This window comes from Eschrichtius robustus, chromosome 1, assembly GCF_028021215.1.
Source record: "Eschrichtius robustus isolate mEscRob2 chromosome 1, mEscRob2.pri, whole genome shotgun sequence".
Classification (NCBI taxonomy): Eukaryota; Metazoa; Chordata; class Mammalia; order Artiodactyla; family Eschrichtiidae; genus Eschrichtius; species Eschrichtius robustus.
Genome location: NC_090824.1, coordinates 135200941 through 135223262, shown reverse-complemented (window position 1 = coordinate 135223262; position 22322 = coordinate 135200941). Strand labels below are relative to the sequence as shown.

Genomic DNA, 22322 nt, shown 5'->3' with positions numbered 1-22322 from the left:
AACCTATCTGACCGAGAGGCCGTTGGCAACGGCTCCAGCCCCTCCTCTGTCTCCCAAATCCCTCGGGGCCTCCCCAACCCCTGAAGCACAGGCACAGCGAAAAAGCCAATGGAAGCGGAACGCCCTCCAGCAGCTCCACAGTGGGTTGGGCAGGAGGGCGGAGCGGACTTCTGTGATGTCACATGACCACGCCCCTCTGAGAGGACGCTGCGCCTGCGCCAGAACGGCTGCCTCGCTCCCGGAAGTGGAGGGTCTACACGCAGAGTGCCGCTGGGTCTGGGTGCCCGGAGGCAGAAGCGCTCTCGGAGCTTCCCCGTCGGTCCCCGACCGCCATGTCGTCTTTCGACACCAACCCCTTCGCGGACCCAGTGGACGTAAACCCCTTCCAGGTAGAGCCCTCATCTTACAGCGCTGTCTAGTGCCAAAGGCCGCCGCCCGGGCCTCTTCGCCAGAGCCGGGAGACGTGGCGTAGGAGGGACGGGCCGTCTGCCCAATGGGAGAGCGGGCTTTGAGGGCTGGCCTATCGTAGCGTCTGGGGGGCGGGACTAGCAGCAGGTGGAATAGCGGACGGGGCGGGGTGCTGTACTCCGGGAAGAGGTGGGACTGTCGAGCTCCCGGGACGTAGCCCCTCTAACTGGACACTGCTGGGGAAGGGGACTGGCGCATACACGATCAGGGAGACCCCCAGCTTCAGGGAGAGAAGCGACTTTACCTGAAGGGGAAGTGTGGCTACCACATCCCGCAGTCTTGGAGAGACACCAGCCTTGAGTCACTTTAGGAGAGGGGGTGACAGCAACATAATAAGGAGGTGGAACCCTCTAGTGGGACGGAGAAATGTGAGAAAATCCCAAGAACACCACCCCCCCGCAACATACACACAGCCAACTAGTCTATAAGGTATAGGAGAGCCCCTGAAATTTGTCAGGAAAGGAAGGCTGGTAACCCAGGCTGAAATACGGCCTTGATAACAATTTCACACCTTGGCCATGGATCTAGTTTGGACTGGGTTTTGGCTAGATGAGAGAGCCCAGGTTAGGGAGGGAGGATAAGTGAGGAGCCTCCGAGGGTCTTGAAGTGCAAGGAATGATGGTCTGATGGTCCTGTGTATGGTGGCAGGGTAGTTGAGATACACTGACCTATGAGCTGGCCTGACCTTTTGAACAATCGACCGAGGAAGAAAGAGACTTCCTATTTAAAGCCAAAATTCTTCTGCCTTTGAGCTAAGAGCACAAGGGTATTCTTTTCCATGATGAAGGATTGGAACTCCTGTTAGCTCCAAAGTTCCTATGCCTCTTGTTTCATGTCTGCTCAAAACCAGTTCTAGGGAAGCTTGCTTGTGCTGACTGGTGATTTATGAGCCCTGAGCTTTCTGCTTTGTCAGGATGTCACCAGGCACATGAACTCATCCTGCTTGTACTTTATTTTGGTCATTGGCAACTTTAAGTTTCCTGCAGGTGTAGGGGAAGTTCTTGGAGGGGTCCTTCCTGCAACTCACAGCATGAACTTTCCCACCTTGAATCCCTTCAGGGGTTAGACAAACACGAAGGAGACTAGAATGAATGTCTGAGAGTAAAAATTTTGTCTCTTTCTTGGTCTCAAGGTGACTTAGCCACTGGGAGCCCTCAAGGCAAATTTTGATAGCTTTGTAACCTCAGGAAATTCCTGACATTCCTCATGTAGCTTAATGCTTCTTGAACTATTTGGAGGACTATATCTCTTACGTAATGCAGTCATCTCTATTTGAGTAAAGAAAGAACATTTGCATTTTTTTCTTCTGCCAGTGTCTTCAGGTAACTGTTTTGCTTTAGTTATAAAACTTCTGTATGATACTGGAGTTTGAGTTTTAGTAAGGATCTAGTAGCCTTTTGGTATGTGTGCTGTGTAATGATGTGCCTTTTTCTTTCTTCCTTTTTTTTTTTTTTTTTGTCCTGTCAGAATCAGAAATAAAATGTCTGCTGCCATCTGACAGAGGCAGTCAGCTGTCCAAAGATGCAGAGAGCTTGTCCTTAGTGCTAGCAGTGGGACAAATAGTTGGCCTAAACTCTGCCCTGTATAAATAGCAGCTTGAAAGTCTTAAACCATATCTCCAACCCCAGAAATGATTGTGCAAACTGTGGTAGAAGTAACTTCTGCATTCAAGCAAGACAGTCTGTCCATCAGGCAGCCCCAGGATATGGCAGGACAGGAAGCAGCTGTGGTCCTGTAAAGAGCAATAGCTGGAGGGGAAGCCTGTGTGGGAAGAAGAGAGCTGGCTGGCTGCGATTCTGCTCCTCCTGACCCTGGGCTGGGTTTTTCCTCTTGGCGCACAGCTGTGTGGGGAGAAAGAGCTTTGGGTGTGAGGCCCCAGATCTCCTTCTTCTGGAGAGCTGCTCTCCCTCTCCTTGTGATGGTAGTGTCTGCTTCCCTGACTGCCAGAGCTGGGACATTGGGAGGGTGCAGCCCTTGGGTGACTGGGTGTGAACCCAGCTTCATTTACCTAGGGTGTTGACACAGAGCTCAGGAGAGAGCAGGTGGAGAGGAGATAGGCTCAGAAACTGTCACACCTAGCCGGCCTTCAGAGCAGAGTCTTTTTTTTTTTCCTCCATGGTGGTTTACAAAAATATACTTAGTGTTCGGAGTCCATGGTTGACTTTTAGAGCTGGAACATCATCAGAAATCTCTTCTAACCCCTTCAGTTTAGAGATGAGGAAACCAAGAACCCAGGGAGGATGGGACATACCAGAGTCACCAGCTAATTTGAAGCAGGAAGGGACTCAGATCCAGGTCTCATTCTCAGGACAGTGCTGTTTTAAAGGTTTGAAACTGCCTTGGCGTTATTGAGGCCAACAAATTAATATTAGGTAAGCTTTTTTGTTGTTGTTCAGTGGATGGCGCTGGAATAATATGGATTGTATTGTGCTTTTTAAGATGGTACTGTAATGCAGCATGTGTTCTGAGTAATACCAGTCCTGAAAGGGGCTCAGGGTTCTGTGGTCCAATAAGTTTAGGAATCATTTTTCTTGAAAGTTGACCAGGCTTTTTAGTTTGTTAAAGGCTTCTAGAAATGCTACAATAAAGATGTTTCCTCAACTTTGTTTGACCCAGCCTTTCTCAAAGTTATTCAACCACAGAATCCTTTTTCTGCTAACTCTTGTAATATCCCCTGAAGCTCCTGGTGTGCCTTTAAGTTGACTTCCTTATAAATGTTCTTTAGGTATACCCTACTCTCATCCCCACCCCGAACTGTGGGCATGGGTTTTTATGATCCCCTCCTTGTGTATAGTTATAGTGGGATTATTAGAAAACTTCCTGCACAGTAACACTGTGAGTGGAAAGTTGTCACAAGAGTGCAGAAGAGGTTTTACCAAACTCCTAGGAGGAAGCAGGAAACTGCAAGCCAAGTGTGGCTGATTTCCCAACCTCCACTGGCACTCCCTAATCCCTCTGTGAATTATGGCACATCTGCTTTGTACCATCTGGGTATGCAGGTCCTTCTTTCCAGCATGTCTGTTGCCAGAATTTTCTCAGGAAGTCTTGGGTGATGAAGAGGTTGAGGGCTACAGGTAGGCATTGTACTCCCCGTTTTCTTTTTCAGCAGTCCACTAACAAGCAGCTCACCCAGGCAAATGCCTGGGCTGCTTTCCTACTTGGCGTATCTGCCAGGTTACCCCAGGCAGTCGGCATTGATCTCAGGGAGGGGGAGTGGACTAGCTGGTGGTGCTGAACAGAGAAAGCCTTTCAGCGTTCATGAGTTGCCAAATCACACCATATCACTTTCACACGTTGCCTCCTTGCAGTTAAAAGATAATCTCAGTGGTGTGGCTGCTTCCAAGGATTTAAAACGTTTCTCTCCTGTGGGAGGAGAAAGTGGTGGCAGAAACGTGATTTGGGTGTGAGCAGAGTTACATGAAGTTCCCTGCACAGACACTGAGGGCTTTGTCACTTCCCAGAGAGGGTGGGCTCCAGCTTGACTGTACCTTTGGGAATTCTCAAAACCACCAGTTGGACCTGGTAGAACTTTCCTGTGGAACAGGAGCATTGTCTCGAGAAATTTGAAAATGGCAAGGTTCATATAGTTTAACTGATCCCAGACAGCTGCCCAGATGGGGGGCAGGGGGTGAGAGAGGTGTCCTTGACTTTATGGTTGGCGCCTGGAGCCAGGCTGGGTGTTCGAAAGCACTAGGCCAGAGACACAGCTGAACTCTGACCCTACACTATTAAGTTTTCTTTGGAGCCACTTGGTGTAGGATGATCCTGGGTTCAGAGAAATGGTAATATTTAACCAGGACAAACAAGGGGTACCTGCTGCTTCTTCAAGAAAAGAGTGCCGTGCACATTAATTAGCAAGGTGTGACCCGTCCAGCAGTGCTCCTTTGAGATGCTGACATGTTTTTGCACATCACTGAGTCACTGCTGCTCCAAGATCCTGTGCAGGTGACCAAGATAAATGGGCACATGGCCTGTCAGAGCTTGTAATCTGGCAGGAGAGCTAAGAAATGCTCACTGATCATGACAGCATGCCGTGGTGCGTAAAGGGCAGTCAAAACTTGCCAAAAGGATCTGTGAGGGATCTGAGGAGGAACGAGGCAGAGTCTCGTGGTAGGAAGGGCTTGAGCTGAGAGCAGAAAGCCTGGCATATGGTAAGAGAAGGTATCTCAGGTGAAGGAGCGCCAAGAACTTAAAGTCGCTTCCACGCACTGTCACCCCCGCAGCCCCAGGCGCCTCCTCACTCTTGGATCCTGTGGTCTCTCTGGGAGCCATGGGCCCACGATATGTCTGCTGCTTGTGATGCACAAGCTCGTTTGGCCAGTCTCTCTTGAAATTATCTCTGTCCTTGGCCTCTTTACACTGGTAACTCTCACCTCCTTCCGTCTGTTTTGTCTTCCTGTCTCATACCTTTAAGGGTGTCCTGGAGTTCTGTCCTTGACTTTGTTCTCACTGTATACCTTTCCAAGTAAGTCCTCCCACTTTTATGGCTTCAGAATAGCATCTGCATACCAGCGGTCCCAGATCTAGAACTCTAGCCCTCACCCTTCTCCTGAGCTTCAAACCAGTACTTCCAACTCTCACCTGGACATTTCTACCCATTCCACCCAGATGCATTTTTTTAAAATTAATTAATTAATTTTATTTATTTTTTGGCTGTGTTGGGTCTTTGTTGCTGCGTGCTGGCTTTCTCTAGTTGTGGTGAGCAGGGACTACTCTTCATTGCAGTGCGTGGGCTTCTCCTTCTGGTGGCTTCTAGGTACGTGGGCTTCAGTATTTGTGGCACGTGGGCTCAGTTGCTCCGCAGCATGTGGGATCTTCCCGGACCAGGGCTCAAACCCGTGTCCCCTGCATTGGCAGGTGGATTCTTAACCACTGCGCCACCAGGGAAGTCCCGAGATACATTTTATACGTCTCTCCAGTGCGACTCAGTACCTTCTCAGATCCTCTCCCCACTCCCACACACCTGCTCCTGAAAATCCTGTTCCTCTTCTCCCATGACCGCCTTGCTCAGTGGCACCCTCTCCTCCCCTCCCCTCCCCTCCCCTCCCCTCCCCGTCTTGTCCTGCAGTAACTCCATACTTCGACCATCCCAGGGAGTGGCTGAGCCTGTGCCATCTACCTGAGAAGGGTCTCTGGAGCCCGTACCCTCTTCTCCATCTCCAGAGTCATCCCTTAGTTCAGGCCTTATTATCACCCACATGGATTCTTGTGTCCCAGCCAGTCTTCCCACCATCCTCCTTCCCCACGCATCACACTCTCCTCACTGCTGGCAGAGGTGATCACTGCTCACAATCTCTAGTTGTCCACGTTGCCCACAGGGTGAAGTCTGAACCCCTGCAGTCTGGCCTAACCTCTTCTTCAGGCTGGGTCCCTGGTGCTCCTCTCTCTATATACGCACTTCGCCCCACTGCCTCCAGAACCTTCTCCCTGAACACACGCAAGCTCTTTTTAAAGATGCTGTGTCTTTGCAAATGCTGTTCTTCTCTCCCTCTTTAGTGCTTGCTAAATTTCTTTCCTCTCTCAAGATCCAGCTCAGATGCCACCTCAGTGAAGCCTTCCCTGAGTCTCCAGACAGCTTCCTCACTCCCTCCTCTGCGAGCCTATTGCACTTGCCCGCACCTTGTTCAGCATTGATCACGTGCTGTCGCTTCTTACCCTGGCTTCTGTTGTGTTCTCTGTGCTATTTGCCTCTTGGGGGCAGGAACCAAGGCTTTTTCTTGGTGCCCTTGCCCTGTGCTGGTGTGGAATGGTTTGTGTAGGGAGTAAACAGACTGAGGTGGAAGGAGATGGCGGGGGCTCCCTTTGATTGAGGACAGGCTGTGCCGAGAGGAGAGCTGGTGCCAGGTCAGGGAGGGCCTCGACGCCAGGCCGGGGACTTAGACTCACTTTTTTGGGTGCTTCTGTACATCACTGCTGTGGCAGGGAGGGAGGCCCCAAGGTGCGTGTTGCTTATTTGGTGGGTTCTTAGGCTGTCGCTTTTTTTTTTTTTTTAATTAATTAATTAATTAATTTATGGCTGTGTTGGGTCTTCGTTTCTGTGCGAGGGCTTTCTCTAGTTGTGGCAAGCAGGGGCCACTCTTCATCGCGGTGCGCGGGCCTCTCACTATCGTGGCCTCTCTTGTTGCGGAGCACAGGCTCCAGGCGCGCAGGCTCAGTAGTTGTGGCTCACGGGCCCAGTTGCTCCGTGGCATGTGGGATCTTCCCAGACCAGGGCTCGAACCCGTGTCCCCTGCATTGGCAGGCAGATTCTCAACCACTGCGCCACCAGGGAAGCCCCCCTCAGGCTTTCTTTTTAAAAATAAGTGTGTACGTGGTGTACGTGTGTGTTTAACGTAAACATAACATAATCCCATTATAGAAAATTTGTAAAACAAAGTAAATCATCCATATTTCTACCAGTCTTTTGCAACCATTGTTATTTTGATGTGTTTTCTATATGAGTACTTCTGACAGAATCGTCATTTGGTATTCATATAACCAAGCGTTTTCTCTATTGCTGCCCTGTGTTCATAGCTGTGATTTTTAGTGGCTGTTTAGGCCATTGAGGGGATGTGCACCAAAATGTACTTGTGCTCGCTGTCACTGGATATTTAAGTCATTCCCTGCTTTTTTCCCCCTGTTGTAAATACTGGTGCAATGAATACATTGGCAGATACAGATTTTTACATATTTTCCTCATGTTTCCTTTGGATGGCTTCTCAGGCTCTGGCTCAGAGAGTACCAAGGTTAACTGTGGCTCTTTGTACGCCTGGGACCCAGCCAGCCGATCTGGGGATGACTGCCCCTTCTTATTCTATGACACACAGCCTTGTCGCTGAAGCAAATAGGACTTCACAGAGGTTCCAAAGTATTGGTGACTCTGCCTCCCGGAGAAAGTGGCCGAGTTTCTTTTAGTCCATGAGGTATTTATTTAATGTGTTTATTCGGAGCTTGAAATAAATCTCACATTGGGAGCCTGGGTGGAGTGTAGGGTGGGAAAGCAGGGAAGAGTCACAGTAAACTCGAGCACAGCCAGGACCTGGGAGATGCATGGAAAGGGGTTGCCAAACTAGTGAAAGCAAGTGTGTTTTTCAAGCCCCTTCCCCGGCAGAGTTGCAGCCTAGCTGTGCTGCCTCTTTTTCTCAGTCCCTCACACCCCAGCTCCACAGAGTGTTCCTTTGCCCCGCAGCTGTGGTGGCCTGAGCTTACCGACTGGGCCTTTGCTCCCCTTCCTCCCCTCCTCTTGGAACCGTGCCTTTCTCCAAGCCCGCCTGGGCCTACTCTCCCCTCCCCTCCCCTCCCCTCCTGTTTTTACTCTCGTGCTGTGTGCACGTGTCTCAGCTACCAGATTTTGGTCTCCAGAAGGGCAAGAGCTGCGTCCTTTTCCTCTTGGTGTGTCCCTCACGCTGTTTGTGACTGCTTGCTGAATGAAAAGAACTGAGATCAGGAGCGTTCTGTTTGTTATAAATTCAGTAAAGGGCATTAAGCAGTTTGAGTCCTTTGGGCACTGAGGGAGTGTCAGGTTACTTCTTTGTAGTTGAAACTTAGCTTTTACCATGCTTTTAAATAACTACTTGACCCACTTATGAGCCAGCTGATGCTGGGTGAGTGGGAAGGAAGGTTGCTGCTGTTGACTCTTACTTGTGACTTGGAGTAAAATCTGAGGGTCCTCATTCAGGCCAGTCAGTGTGGTCCTTACTTGCAAGATTCTCTGCCTGTGTCCTACCAGGGGTGCTCGCCAGGAAAGACTGCTTTGAAGTCCGGGAATAAAGAGCCGAGCAGAAGCAGTCGTCCCAGTCACTCACGGTGCCCTTGTCAGCATCCCTCGACCCCTCAACCCCACGTTGACTGAACACCTTCCGTTGGTCAGCCCCCAAGCCAGGCTTTGGGGACGCACTGCCCACTCAGGTTTACCACTCGTGTCTTTGGAGACAGACAGACTTGGATTCAAAATTGGGCTCAGGGACTTCCCTGGTGGCGCAGTGGTTAAGAATCCGCCTGCCAATGCAGGGGGCACGGGTTCCAACCCTGGTCCGGGAAGATCCCACATGCTGTGGAACAACTAAGCCCGTGCGCCACAACTACTGAGCCTGCGCTCTAGAGCCCTCGAGCCACAACTACTGAGCCCACAGGCCGCAACTACTGAGTCCCGCGCACCCTAGAGCCCGTGCTCCACAACAAGAGAAGCCACTGCAATGAGAAGCCCGCGCACCGCAACGAAGAGTAGCCCCCGCTTGCCGCAACTAGAGAAAGCCCCAACGCGACCATAAATAACTAAATAACTAACTAACTGACTAACTAACTAACAAAAACAAAATCTGGCTCAGCCACTACAGTCCCTGAGGTCTTGGATGAGCTACTTCCCCTCTCTGAGCTGGGGCTTTCTTCATGTGCATACTCCTCCCTCACAGGATGGTTGTGAGGTTGAATGAGGAGGTGTGTTGTAGCTTTTCTCAGCCAGTGCTGCTCAGCTGAGCTGTGGAACACAGAAGCTGAGTGGACCTAGTGTTTTCTCCATTCTCCCAAGGATGGAACATAACCAGGACTGTTCTAGATGCGCAGGAGAGAAGTCAAGTCATTGCAGACAGTGGATGCCTTGGGGCAGTGGGGCTTAATTCTGTCGAGGAACCAGGTTGAAAAAGAACCTGGTAGAACCTTCTTTTCTGGTGGCTTGACACAGTGGCCAGTTCTGGGATGTGACTAGAATTCCACAGTAGCATCGCTGTGTGATGAGCCTGGCACATGGTAGACACTCAGTAAACGTCTGCTCCCTTGTCTGTCCCTCTTCTTCCCTCCCTTTCTCACCAGGCCTCAGCCTCTCTTGAAGCCATATACATCTTTAAGAAAGAGCCTAGGTCTCCTCAGGTGGAAAGTACCCGTGTCTCCCAGAGTGTTCCAGGCTCCTTTTCCCAGGCAAGGTGCTTCTGGGCCCCAGGGCTGCTGCTGTGATGCAAGTGGCCCTCCCCTTCTGTGTGCCCTAGCATTTGGGCAGTACCTCCCGGAGAAAGCAGAGGAGGGCCTACAGCATCTAGCACTTACTCTCAGACATTACCTGAGCTTCTGCTTGCATCAGGCTCTCTTCACCAAGCGCTAGGGAGCCAGAAATATGAACTAGATCCAGAAACACCTGGCTGCAGAGTTTATAGCCTGCTAGAGGAGACAGGATTTGTTTGTGGTGAGGCTGGTGAGGGTCCAGGGCCAATTTTTTTAAGATTTTAGAGAAAGGAGGAGGGATCACTATGGATAGGGTAGTCAGTCCCCCTGCCTCCCAGAATCCTCTTCTGGCTGACCTTGGTAAAGGAAATGACATCTCTTCATGGCTCTGGAGGCTGCCTGTTAAACATGCGTACCACAGCCAGGCATGTACGCTGGCTCCTGAAACTGCTGCCAGAGCTGCCCTGCTGTCCTTGTCCTGTAGTGACAGACTCAAGTTCCTTGGACAGTGGATCTGATTTCAGTGACTTCAGCTCACTTTCTCTGCTGTGGCTTGATGTCTGCAGAGTCTGAAAGGGGAACAGATACTGAGCCCCAGATCTTTCATGCAGGAAGGCAGCTCAGTAATTCTGGGAGAAATCTGCTAGATGTTCAGCCAACAAATAACCTCAAGGCCAGTTCCTCCAACTTCAGGTGGCCTCTCAAGCCTCACCTTGTCACTTTATCCAAGTTGCAGGAGCCACCAGGCAGGGATGGTGTCCATCAGAAAGGACACAGCCACACTGCCTCTTTGCAGAGGAGACTGGGTGAGGTGCAGAGGACAAGGACCATCCAGAGGCGGGAAGTGAGTTGGGGCTGGGCTAGACCCTGGGGCCCTGCAGACACAGGCTCACCTTCTAGGAGCTGATGGCCTTGGTAGGAAGTTAGTGTGTGTGAAAAAGGCACGTTTGGTGCTGACCCCTGGCTCTGTAAATGTTCAGAATAGCGAGCCAGCTCCCATTTTGAGACCTAGGACAAGTACTGCACTGTGGCAAATATCCGTTTCCACATCTAAAAATTGAGGGGTGGTTCTCTGAGGATCTGTCTATTGTTAACATTGTGTTTAAGAATCCAATCTATGGAGGCTTCCTGCTGGAGGGGAAGCTGGGCATGAAGGACAGGAGCATCCGGACCAGTAGTGAGGGACTAGGGGTGAGGTGTACAGACAGGGGAGCCTAGGTGAGGCCTTATAACGGGGACCTTGGCAGAGTCTGGTGGCAGCTGTTTCCCCCAGAGGCATCTCTGTCCAGCTGGACCTGAGTCCCATACTATTTTGTATGGGGAAGGGGAGGGAGTGTACAGGAGCTCTGTTGGGTGAGGGGCAGGATGAAGACAGCCCAGCGTCAGGCCAGCATGGAAGCTGCTCTGGTGGAGAGGGTGGTGGAGATCCCTGCGTGAGGCCCTCAGCATGAAGGGTTGGCCTCGGCAGAGATAAGACGGGAAAGGGAAGATTGAAAACTCGGGAAAAGGCTGTGTTCTGAGGACATTTTTGCATTTTCTGAAAAGAATCTGGAAAAAAAAACCCCAAAACAATTTCTTGGCTTTTCATCTGAGTCCTTCATATCTGTATTCCTAGCAAGTATGCATGATTTAATAAAATTAGCACTGGCAGCCAGCAGCATGTTTTTGTTCCAGAATCTTAAACTGTCCTTTAAAAAATAAGAGGAATAAATGTTTTCTGTAAAATAATAAATAAAACAGTACAGAGAGGTTAGAAAGTGAAAAGTACGTATCCATCCCCGCCACCTCATTTACCCACCTTGCCCACCTGCTTCCCCTCCAAAAAAACAAAACAAACCCTCCCTGGAGGTGAATACTATAAACCATTTTAAATTTCTTTCTTCTCTCTTTTTTTTCTTTTTTGGATCTTCGTTTCTGTGCGAGGGCTTTCTCTAGTTGTGGCAAGCGGGGGCCACTCTTCATCGCGGTGCGTGGGCCTCTCACTATCGCGGCCTCTCTTGTGGCGGAGCACAGGCTCCAGACGCGCAGGCACAGTAATTGTGGCTCACGGGCCCATTTGCTCCGCGGCATGTGGGAACTTCCTGCACCAAGGCTGGAACCCGTGTCCCCTGCATTGGCAGGCAGATTCTCAACCACTGCGCCACCAGGGAAGCCCCCTCTTTTTTTTTTTTTGGCTGTGCTGCGTGGCTTGTGGGATCTTAGTTCCCCGATCTTAGTTCACTGGCTTGAACCCGGGCCCCAGCAGTGAAAGCGCCAACTCCCAACCACTGGAACTCCAGGGAATTCTCTAACCATTTTGAATTTCTAAAGGGCACTAATAGGAACATGTGTGGTGTCTATTCACACGCCTCAGAGTGTAGACCTTGCTCTGGGTCTCTTCCGGGAAGTCCTCTGGGCTGAACTGCTCCGTTTCCAGAAAGGGAGAAGCGATTGCAGCTGTGGTGTGGCAGGGGCTGGGCACAGGAGCCTTCGGGAGAGGCTTTCCAGGGCACTAGGAAGGGCCATCAGCAACCTCACTTCAGCCAGGTGTCCCTGGGAGGGGCCGAGAGATGGTGATCTCCCTCTTCCTCACCAAGGTTCTCCCTTTTCCCTAGCGTCTAATGGCTCTTTTTCACCTTCTCAGGATCCCTCTGTGACCCAGCTGACCAGTGCGCCACAAGGAGGCCTGGCTGAATTCAACCCCTTCTCCGAGGTTGGTGAGCGTGCCCTCTTTCTGAGTCCCTGGGTCCTCTGGGTGGTGCTGGCATCTCTGGGGTAAGGAGACTTGGCAGAGACAGAAACAGAAAAGCTGCAGTCCTCAAAGGGACAGTCCTAATGTGAACTCAGGGGGGTGGGGTAAGGATGAGGAACTCATCCATTCTCCCCTTGGGATCCATGATCTGGGCGCCTCCCGGAACAGGGCCAGGCAATGCTGGGGAGCTCTGGATCCAGCAAGGGTCTGGGTTAAGCATCACATCACCCAGAGCCTGAGGCTCGTTGGCCAAGAAGCTGCGGAAGGAGGCCCAGGGCAGGCCCAGAGGGAGTGCCCGTCACAGGCAGGGGCATATCACTCACCCTGCTGTGGGTTTGTCCCCACATGGCCAACTAGTGGAGGCCCACTCACGTCCCTCCTCTGATCTGCCCCATGCAGACAAATGCAGCGACAACGGTTCCTGTCACACAGCTCCCTGGGCCCTCGCAGCCGGCAGTTCTCCAGCCCTCAGTGGAGCCAACACAGCCAACCCCCCAGGTACTGTTGACAAGATCCCTCTGACCGCTCCTTTCTAGAAAGGGACACACCCAGACCAGTAGCTGAGCCCTGAGATTGAGGGGTGGGCAGAGGGCTTTCATCCCTGGCTCCCCTTTCAGGGCCCTCTGGATCATCTCTTGGAAGTTGGTCACTTGCAGATGGAGAGTCTGCTCTGCTAACCTATGTCCTCTCCCCCCACCCTACTTCCACCACCCAAAATAAGCTCTACTCACCAGGCCAGGGTCCTTGGTGTCAGAGAGAGCATTTGCCTCTTTTGTGCCATTCCACATCCTCCTTGGGCCTTTGGTTTGTTCTCTCTTACGCAGGGCCCAGAATCTCTCTTCTCTCCCTCTCTCTCTCTCCTCCTTCTTTTTTTTTTAACCTCATTTATTCCTGCCCACCTTCCTGTTTTCCTTTGTCCGTTCACCAAATACTGTGAATCTGTCTGCTTTGTGCCCGACACTCCCCTCCATGCCTCACTGCCCTACCCCACGCTCCTCACTGCCCCCGGTGAGCATGGCCCACAGTGGAGTTGTATGTTGCAGCTCCTGCTTAGACAGGCCAGCAAGTTCCTGCCTACCAGATTCCTGGCAGTGAGCGAGCTCTCAGAGAGGCAGATGCTACTAGGAGGAGATAGTATTCTCAGAGACAGCTACATGCGAAACCTTCCGAAGGTAGGCAAAGTATAGATGAGCAAGAGTGAGGGCAAGGCCCCTGGAGCCTGCCCAAGCTGGGCTGTGGACTCTAGTGGGCCCCAGGCTGCTCCTACCGTCTGACTGGACTTGCTCTGAACGTTCTGCCCTGCCTGGGCTCCTGAGCCCCACCCATGGCCCTAGAACCCTGTGGAGGTGAGGCAAGGCTTAGAGGCAAGGGTGACTTTCCTGCTCGGCTGGGTGGTGGGCCGTAGGGACCTGGTCCTACTCAGCTGAAGTTGCAGACTTGGGAGAGGAGGCTAAGCCCCTCCACATGGTCTCGGGTGGTCAATTCTTCCGCCCCCACTGCCTGAAGTTTACCTCCTGAAGGCAGCCTTAGCTCTTTGGAGAACGCCTTTTGGAGAGAGAGAGAGCGCGCACGCGCGCAGCTACGTATGTACAGGTATGCCTGCCTTGTTATCCTGTGAGATGACCTGTTTGATACCTACTCCCTAAAGAGGACTGTAGAATTCAGGAGGAACCAGGTTCCAACAGGAGGAGCAGGGCCCTGGGCTGGAACACCGGACCCAAGCCCAGCTGTATTCAGCCTCACGTGTAGTCTCCTAGCTGCCTCACTCAGAGGCCCGGCTCTGCCTGGAGAGGGATAAAGCTTGGACTCTTCATGCCATGAAAGCCAGGCGAAGCAGGGCCAAGCCTAAAGGGCTGTCCTGGGTTATACTGGGTAACAGTTCAGGTGGACCTCTGGGCAGCTCCTGGGGGTGGGGCGGGGGGGTGCTTAAACATAGATCCCCGAGGCTCTGGGTACCCAAGGCTGCGCTCAAGTATCTCCCTTCCCCTTGCACTGCTGGCAGGTTTGCACTGTTTCCCCTTCACATACACACACATACACACCCCCGCCTCACCCACCCACCCACCCACACTCTTCAAGTGAGGTTGGGTCTCTGGGTTTCTGGCTGTAGGTTAGTTTCTAGTGAGGTCTTTTTCCCTTTGCCATTACTCCAGAAATCACTTTAACTGAACTTTGCCTGGACTCCAGTATGGGAAATAACCCTAACCCTAACTCAAGCTCAGGGATGAAGGGGAGAGAAGAGCCCTGGTAATGGCTAAGGAGCCAGAGGTGGTATAGAGGCGGTAGGGGGCAGGTCACCTTGGCCTCTCTACGGTGGTCTCAGGTACCCAAGACACCCTGGGGCTAGGATTGTGGGCTCTCCCTGCATGGGGGCAAGGCCCCTCTGACTTCTGCTCATGCTGACACTGTCTCACTGTCTCTTGTGTCTGGCCACCCGCCACCTCCTCTGTTCCCTCCAGGCTGTGGCCTCTGCAGCCCAGGCGAGCCTCCTCCGGCAGCAGGAAGAACTGGACAGGAAAGCAGCTGAGCTGGAACGCAAGGAGCGGGAGCTGCAGAACACTGTGGCCAGCTTACACAGTAAGGGAGGCTGCCGTGCTTGGCTTAGGGAGTTCCCCGAGCCCTCTTGTTCTGGGGCAGCCTCGGAGCTTTGCTGAGCTCTTGTTCATCTTAGAATGGCGTTGGCCCTGGGGAATACCAAGTAAGGTGGAGGTCAGGAGACTTGCCATGTAGTCCTAATGGATATAGATTATTTCTGCACTCCTTCCCAGCTCTAGAATTCTTAGATAGAGTGGGGGCACTGGTCCCAGGACTCCTTACTCATGATGATGACCCTTTGCGCTTATGGTCTGGTTGTTACTGAAAATAATCACTTAGGCTGTTGAGCTCTGTGTTTCCCAGTACATTTGGGGTCCGTTATCTTTGAGTGAGCTCATGGGTGTTTGTGTCCCATCACCCTTTTCCCATCCCACTCCGTATCCGTAGACCCCGAGCCCCGCCTGCTGGCGCCGCTCTGGGAGCCCTGGTTTGGCCCATGAACGAGGCCGGTGTGTGCATTCCGCCAAGCTGCTGCTGAGGCTGGGCTCACCTCCTCACCTCTTTCCACACAGTGAGAGAGAACAACTGGCCGCCCCTGCCCATGTGGTGCCCTGTCAAGCCCTGCTTCTATCAGGATTTCTCCACAGAGATCCCTGCTGACTACCAGCGGATATGCAAGATGCTCTACTATCTCTGGATGTGTGAGTCCCGCTCCTGCCCCTTTGAGCTCCAGGGTGAAATGGGCTGTGACTCGAGAGCCCTATCTCTGCTCTGGCTGCTCCTCCCTGGCGGGCTCCAGCCTTTCTCGGTGCTGGGCTGGGCTGGGGGGTGCCTTCTGCCCACATAATTGGCCTTCTACAGTCTGCTGCCTGTCCTAGGAACCTCCCCTCAAGGGCCAGTCCAGACCATGGATCAGGTAGGGTGGGACTAGCTGGAGGCTTCTGAGTTCCTGCAGAGCTCACTGCGCTAAAGGACCCTCCTTAGGTGAAGGCCTCCCCTCCCCACAGTCCCCTCAGCTCCTAAGAGTGAGGATAAAAGACTTCCTGTAGCTCCATTGTGGGCTGTGCAGGACCAGGGGAAAGAGTTGCTGAGAAAAAGACTTCATTCCCCAAGGGTCAGCCCTTGGGTCTGCATCTGCCCCTCCACTGCCACTCCTCAGATACCTAGGCTGTCCCTTCGTCTCTTAGGAACTTGGTTTGGTCCTTGGTTTTAAGGTCGCAGAAAACCAGGATTTGGGAGCTAACCCTGCCGGTGTACAGACTGAGGTCCTCTAGTATTTCTGCAGCTGCCCTCATAGCCTGGACTTCATTTCCTCTGCAGGGGGTGGTTTGCCTTGTTGGGGAAGCCTTCAGTCACCTTGGTACAAGCCTCTCTCTCCCCTCTCCTTCCCCAGTGCATTCAGTGACTCTGTTTCTGAACCTGCTTGCCTGCCTGGCCTGGTTCTTAGTCGACACCTCCAGGGGAGTAGACTTTGGCCTCTCGATCTTGTGGTTTGTGATCTTCACCCCCTGTGCCTTCCTTTGTTGGTACCGACCCATCTACAAGGCTTTTAGGTGAGTGGGGCTGGGGCAAGGGGTGAGTGTATGGCTGGCATCCCCGGTTGCAGGCCACGGGCCATAAGCCCTGGGGCCCCATCCCAGTCTTAGAGCAGAATGGATTGGTGGGGAAATTCACTTTCCCATTTCCACCCATAGTGAGAGCAGACAGGAAAGCTGTTTTCCTCAGTTGTACCTGAAGTCTGCTCTGGGCCCTGTCCTTGGACTAGACACAGGAGACCTAGAGAGGAAATCAGGAGCCTTACTTGCCTTCCCCCTGCTCCCAGTTTGTCTGGTTCGGTGGGATTTTAGTCACTGGGAAGAGGGTGTGCTTCTCTGATAGAAGTGGGACTTCTCTGATAGTCAGACAGAGTCTGACAGAGTCGGATAAGCTCTCAGTGGCTTACCCCTCCATGCTCATTTCTGCTCCTCCCCCACCTCCCCAATAACTCTTGAGCATCGCCGAGTGCCAGTATTTGACCGGTTGACCTAGAGTCGATTCTGTGGACATGAATGAATCCACCTCACACCCCCCTAGGGCTTTTAGAATTGTGCCTCAGAGTTGATGCTTTCAGGACAGAGAGCCCTTCAGGCCCCTGGAACAGGGGGCGGGGCAAGTGGCTGAACCCTCCCATGCACTCAGCAGGTAAAACCTGCACTCTCACTGTATTCTATCTAGCCCTCCAGGACACCGAGATGGAAGTACTCAAAACACCAGTTTTGTCTGATATTCCCTACTCCCCAAATACCTTTTCTTCCGCCCAGGACTACAGTTTTATTATAAAAGATTTATCATTTTTATAACAGGCTTAGATTTTCTTCCCTGTTATAATGCAAATAAGTACTCCAGGAAATGGACTGTTAGGCTGTTTACATTGTCCTTGGGGTGAGCAACTTTATTAGTTCTTTGAGGAAGGAGTCAAGCACTGACCCCTTAAATTGGAAGGCAGTGGAAGGCAAGCCCTTTTTGATTACGGTGGTGAGTGCCTGTGTCCTTATGGACAGTGTGGCTGGCCCACTGGAGCTCTTTCTACTAGCATCCTACCTCCTGGCTCCTAGCGAGGAAGGTGTCATAGCAAGTGAGGAAGGCTGAGGAATGAGCCCCAAACCCTCTTGTGACTTCTCATTTCCCCCTCTCTCCACAGGTCCGACAACTCTTTCAGCTTCTTCGTGTTCTTCTTTGTATTTTTTTGTCAAATAGGGATCTACATCATCCAGTTGGTCGGCATCCCTAGCTTGGGGGACAGGTGAGAGCTGGGGCAGCACAGAGGGAGTTGTGCCCTGTTTCTCTGCTCCTAGAAAGCCCCTGCAGATGACCCATCTTCCACCATGGCAGGGAGAGGGGACGGTGGGTCAGCTGGGGTCTGCCTTCGTGCCCCCGTCCACTTCTTCACTGGTAACCTACACGCACTGTCTTGCCTTGCTCACCACTTTCTGGGGCATTGTGAGTGGATTTGGCCTGAATCCTAGGCTACCAGGGCTGTGTGCTGCCCTGGGTGGCCTCCTCTTCCTTTTCTCCTGCCACGCCCTCCTAGAGGCCGGTGCTACTCTCACAGGCCCCAGACAAGCCCTGAGGTTTGGGCAGCTGCTGATGGGTGTCCTGGCCTTTGCAACCTGTGAACTGTGACTTTTTCCAGAGGCCCTGTCATCTCAGGAGATGGAGCCCTTGCCCCTCGTGGATCGGCTCCTTCTGGCTGCTCTCCTTGAGCACAGCTGGCTTGAGTGCCCTGGCTACTGCAGTCTTCAGCTCAGAATTAGTCTCAGAAAGAAAAGCCGATGGCTGATGTTTTCCTTTCTGCTCCAGTGCACAGGGAACATTACAGAAAGGTCAGGCTGGCACTTGGCTGAAAGCCTGAGCCTGGAAGGGCTGTACTATTTTGGTCCCCTCCCTCCAGTGGAGCTGGCAAGTCCAGAGTGGTGGGGAGGGGTGACTCAGCTCGCACTAGGAGCAAGTGCACGCTGCCCTCCCCCCACCCCTCTTCCTTCTCACCTTGCTGTTTCTAATCTGGCCCCTTTTCTCTTTGACTGGTGACCCAGTTTCGTTACTCATTACCCTAAGTGAGGTCCTGGTAAAAGGCTGTGATTAATAACTGCTGTTTATACCCCGGACTGGGAGCCAGAAGGCTTGAGTTCTGGTCCTGGCTCATCCCCTCACTGCCCTGCCTGGATGAGCTCTGCAGCCTCCAGCCTCCCAGTGCCTTTCTCATCTCACCTCAGAATCCCCCCGATTGGGTGGATATAATCCCCCCTCCCTTTTTTGTTATTGATTGTAAGATACACATAACATAAAATTTATCATTTTATTTACCACTTAAACCATTTTAAAATGTACAATTCAGTGGCATTTAGTACATTCACAGTGTTGTGCAAACATCACCACTGTCTAGTTTCAGAACATTTGTTTCACCCCATAAGGAAACTCCATGCCCATTAAGCAGTCATTCCTCATTCCCTCGTTCCCTTGTTCCCTGAGCCCCTGGCAACCATTGAACTGCTTTCTGTCTCTCTGGATTTGCCTATTCTGAACATCTCATATAAACGGAATCATACAACATGTGGCTTTTTTGTGCCTGGCTTCTTTCACTTAGCATAATGTTTTCAAGGTTCATGTTATTACTTCATTCCATTTTATGGCTAAATAATGTTCCATTGTTTTTGGAGATAACTGCATTTTGTTTATCCACTCGTCGCTTGATAAACATTTGGGTTTCCACCTTTTTGCTGTTGTGAATAGTGCTGCTGTGAACATTTGTGTACAGGTTTTTGAGTACCTGTTTTCAGTTCTTTTGGGTGTGTATCCGGGGGTGGAATTGCTGGGTCATATGGTAATTCTGTGTGTAATTTATTGAGGAACTGCCAAACTGTTTCCCGCAGAGGCTGAACCATTTCACGTTCCCAATAGCAATGTATGAGAGTTCTGGCCCCTCCATATCCTCACCAGCACTTGTTATTTTCCTCTTTTTTTTCCTTTTTTCTATTATAGCCAATCGAGAAGTGTGGTAATTCATTGTGGTTTTGATTGCTGTTTCCTGAATGATTGTGATGTTGGCCATCTTTTGTATGCTTGTTTGGCCATTTGTATATTTTCTTTGGAGAAATGTCTATTCATATCGTTTGCTAATTTAGTAATTGGGTTGTCTATTGTTGAGTTCTTTATATATTCAGCATTGTAGCTGCTTATCAGATATAAATTTTTTCCTTTCTGTGTGTTTTTCACTCTTGATAGTATCCTTTGATGTACAAAGGTTTTAAATTTTGATGAAATCCAATAGTTTAGTTATTATTAGGTTTGAGTTAATTTTTGTATGTGGTCGAAGTAGGGTCCCCCTTCATTGTTTTGCATGTGGATATCCAGTTGTCCCTGCACCATTTGTTGAAGAGGCCATTTTTTCCCCATTCAGTGGTCTTGGCACACTTGTCAAAAATCAGTTGACGATTGGGATTTCCCTGGCAGTCCAGTGGTTGGGACTCCACGCTTCCGGGGAACTAAGATCTCACATGCCACGCGGCCAAAAAAAAAAAAAAAATCAGTTGACGATAATACATAGGTTTGTTTCTGGACTCTCAATTCTATTCCATTGATCTATACATCTGTCCTGATGCCAGTACCGTACTGTCTTGATAGCTATAGCTTTGTAGTAAGTTTTTAAATCAGAAAATGTGAGGACATCCCCTTTATAGATGAGGACACTGGGGCTCAGGAAGGAGACATGACTGGCTGGAGGCAGAGGGGCTGTCCCTGAGCTGCAGTGGGAGGAGCTGAGGTGAGGGGATGAATGTAGTGGGTTGGCCAGTGGTCCTCCTTCCCAGAGGGAGGGCCCTCAGGAGTGAGCAGCCAGGCTTTCCATGTCCCCCTAACCCCCAGAGCAGCAGGAAAAGGCTCTACCCAGGGCTATTCCTGACTGTGAAGGCAGCAGCCACATCCTCCCTTCCAGACCTCACATGGCCCAAAGATTCCCAATGGGCAGTGTGGGGCCTGATGGCCTTCACAGAGGCCTGGCCTCTCACAGGCCAAGGGTTTCTGGCCCACAGGGCTCTGTGCTGCAGGGAGATGCCTGGGCAGTGTTCAGCACACAGTGGCCATTTGGAGAAGAGCCCCTCACGGGGAGCTCTGGGGCCCAATCCCACTACACCCCCTCCGGCCTCTTCCTCCCTTGCAGTGGTTGGATCGCAGCCCTGTCTATACTGAAGCAAGACTTGGCTGTGTCGATCATCATGATGGTGGTGGCTGGCTTCTTCACCCTCTGTGCCGTGCTCTCACTCTTCCTCCTGAAGCGGGTGAGTGGTGGGTGCTGGGCCAGCTGCAAACCCAAGGAAGCAGGCACCTCTCTCCTGCCTTCTGCATGGGGGTGTTCGTCACTACAGCAGTTGGGCCTCCTGGGTCCTCAAAGGTCCAGCAGCTTCCTCCAGGGTTCTAGGTGGGAGGTCAGGCAGGCTGGGGTTTGTGGTGGCTCCCTTGGGAATATAACCTGGATGACTTGGTTCCTGGTGGCCCACAAGGCGGGGCTTTTCTCACCACAGCCTCTTTCCGCAGGTGCACTCCCTGTACCGCCGGACGGGGGCCAGCTTCCAGCAGGCCCAAGAGGAGTTTTCCCAGGGCATCTTCAGTAACAGGACCTTCCGCAGCGCCGCCTCATCTGCTGCCCGAGGAGCCTTCCAGGGGAATTAGTCCTCCTGACTCTCTTCCTCTGCCCTGGCCTTTTCTCTCACCTGCCTTCTGAGCTGCACTTTCCGTGGGTGCCTTAAGCAGTGGTTATGCCCAGCACAGACCTGGGGAGGGTCTTGCCCATGGCTCTTCCTCCTTCCTCAGCAACCAGCTCTCCCTTCCACCTGAGGAAAGTGGAGGGAGGGACGGGAACTGTTTTTTACACAAGAGGAAAAAAAACAGCTGTCTTTCCTTCTCTGGTGGTGGTTTGGTAGGATTTTTTTGTCCTCTGGAAGCAGCGGGACTGAAGTTCTCTTCTCCCTACACACATACACACACATGTACTCACACACATACAGACACACATGTAAACAATTGGGGTCACTGGCTGCCCTGGGCCCACCCCAGCTGGAGTTTTATTTCTGCTGGAGTTCTGAGATTCCACTCTTTCCCCAGCAGGCCTGGCCTGAATCTGGTGTCACAGACCCAGCCTGTGGCTCCCACAGTCCTGCCCTTCTTTCCTGCCCAGGCTTGGGTAGCCTCCTAAGGGCTCCCCTTTAGATGAGCTGCAGTCTGAGCTCTGTTGCTCAGATCGCTGGGGTGGTCTCCGGGCTTCCAGAGCCTCTGGCCTGGTTGCCCCAGCGTCTTTCCTGCCTCATGTTTCTCACAAACAGTTGCATAGCCCTTTAGGCCCCCTGCACCCTCCCAGTGTGCCCTCTGGGGCCCTTCCCTCTTTAGACTTACTGAATGTGCAATGGGGTTGGTAGGGCTTTGCGAATTGGGAGGGATAGAGGACGCCGACCCAAAGTTGTCTTGGCCAGCCTTTGGCTGTCTTCTAGGAAGGTGGGTTTGACTGTTTGGTTGTGGTTTATTTGGTCCTGTCTGTTTTGATTTCTTCTCTTCCGGAGAGATAGCTGCCTTTTCCCTTGGCCTGACTCTACCCCACCCCTGCCCCTCACCATCAGCAATATCTAGCTTGTATGACTCATAGGGAGGGCAGGGGGAATCAGTTCAGAACTGCATCCTTCAGGCCACCTTTCTGAGGGTTCCAGACTAATCCTCTAGGGTTCTCCCATACTCCCAAGTAGAGTCTAGGTCACCTTCCACTAGTCCTGGGGATTCCCAAGGAGGTGTGTCACTGTGATGGGTGCTTAGGAGTTCACGGTTAAAACCTGTACCCTGTCCTCCAGAGGCGGTAGGAGTTGGTGGGTGGACTGAGGGGACTTCTCAAAAAGCTGGCCAACCTGCTACCCAGAGACAGCCCTCAGGCTGCCAGCTTACACAGCCCCAGAGCCACTGAATGATAATGGTAGTGGCCAAGGTTTTGTAAACTCCTTTCTGGTATGTTTTTCTCTGTGTACAAATGTATATGTTATGTCTCAATTTTGTCCTTAAATAAAAACAAGACATTTTCAGACAATACTGGTCCTCGGGCTTCCCTGGTGGCGCAGTGGTTGGGAGTCCGCCTGCCAATGCGGGGGACACGGGTTTGTGC

At 51.9% G+C, this 22322-nt stretch overlaps 1 protein-coding gene across 1 annotated transcript; it reads left to right on the top strand.

Moving 5' to 3' along the window:
- The first annotated feature begins 224 nt into the window (after positions 1–224).
- Positions 225–22247, top strand: SCAMP2 (secretory carrier membrane protein 2). The gene is made up of 9 exons (XM_068555752.1): positions 225–389; positions 12005–12073; positions 12512–12610; positions 14572–14689; positions 15220–15348; positions 16041–16200; positions 17328–17429; positions 20343–20460; positions 20717–22247. Exons 1-9 carry the CDS (start codon positions 333–335, stop codon positions 20849–20851), a joined length of 987 nt encoding a protein of 328 aa, XP_068411853.1. The 5' UTR covers positions 225–332; the 3' UTR covers positions 20852–22247.
- Positions 22248–22322: the final 75 nt, after the last annotated feature.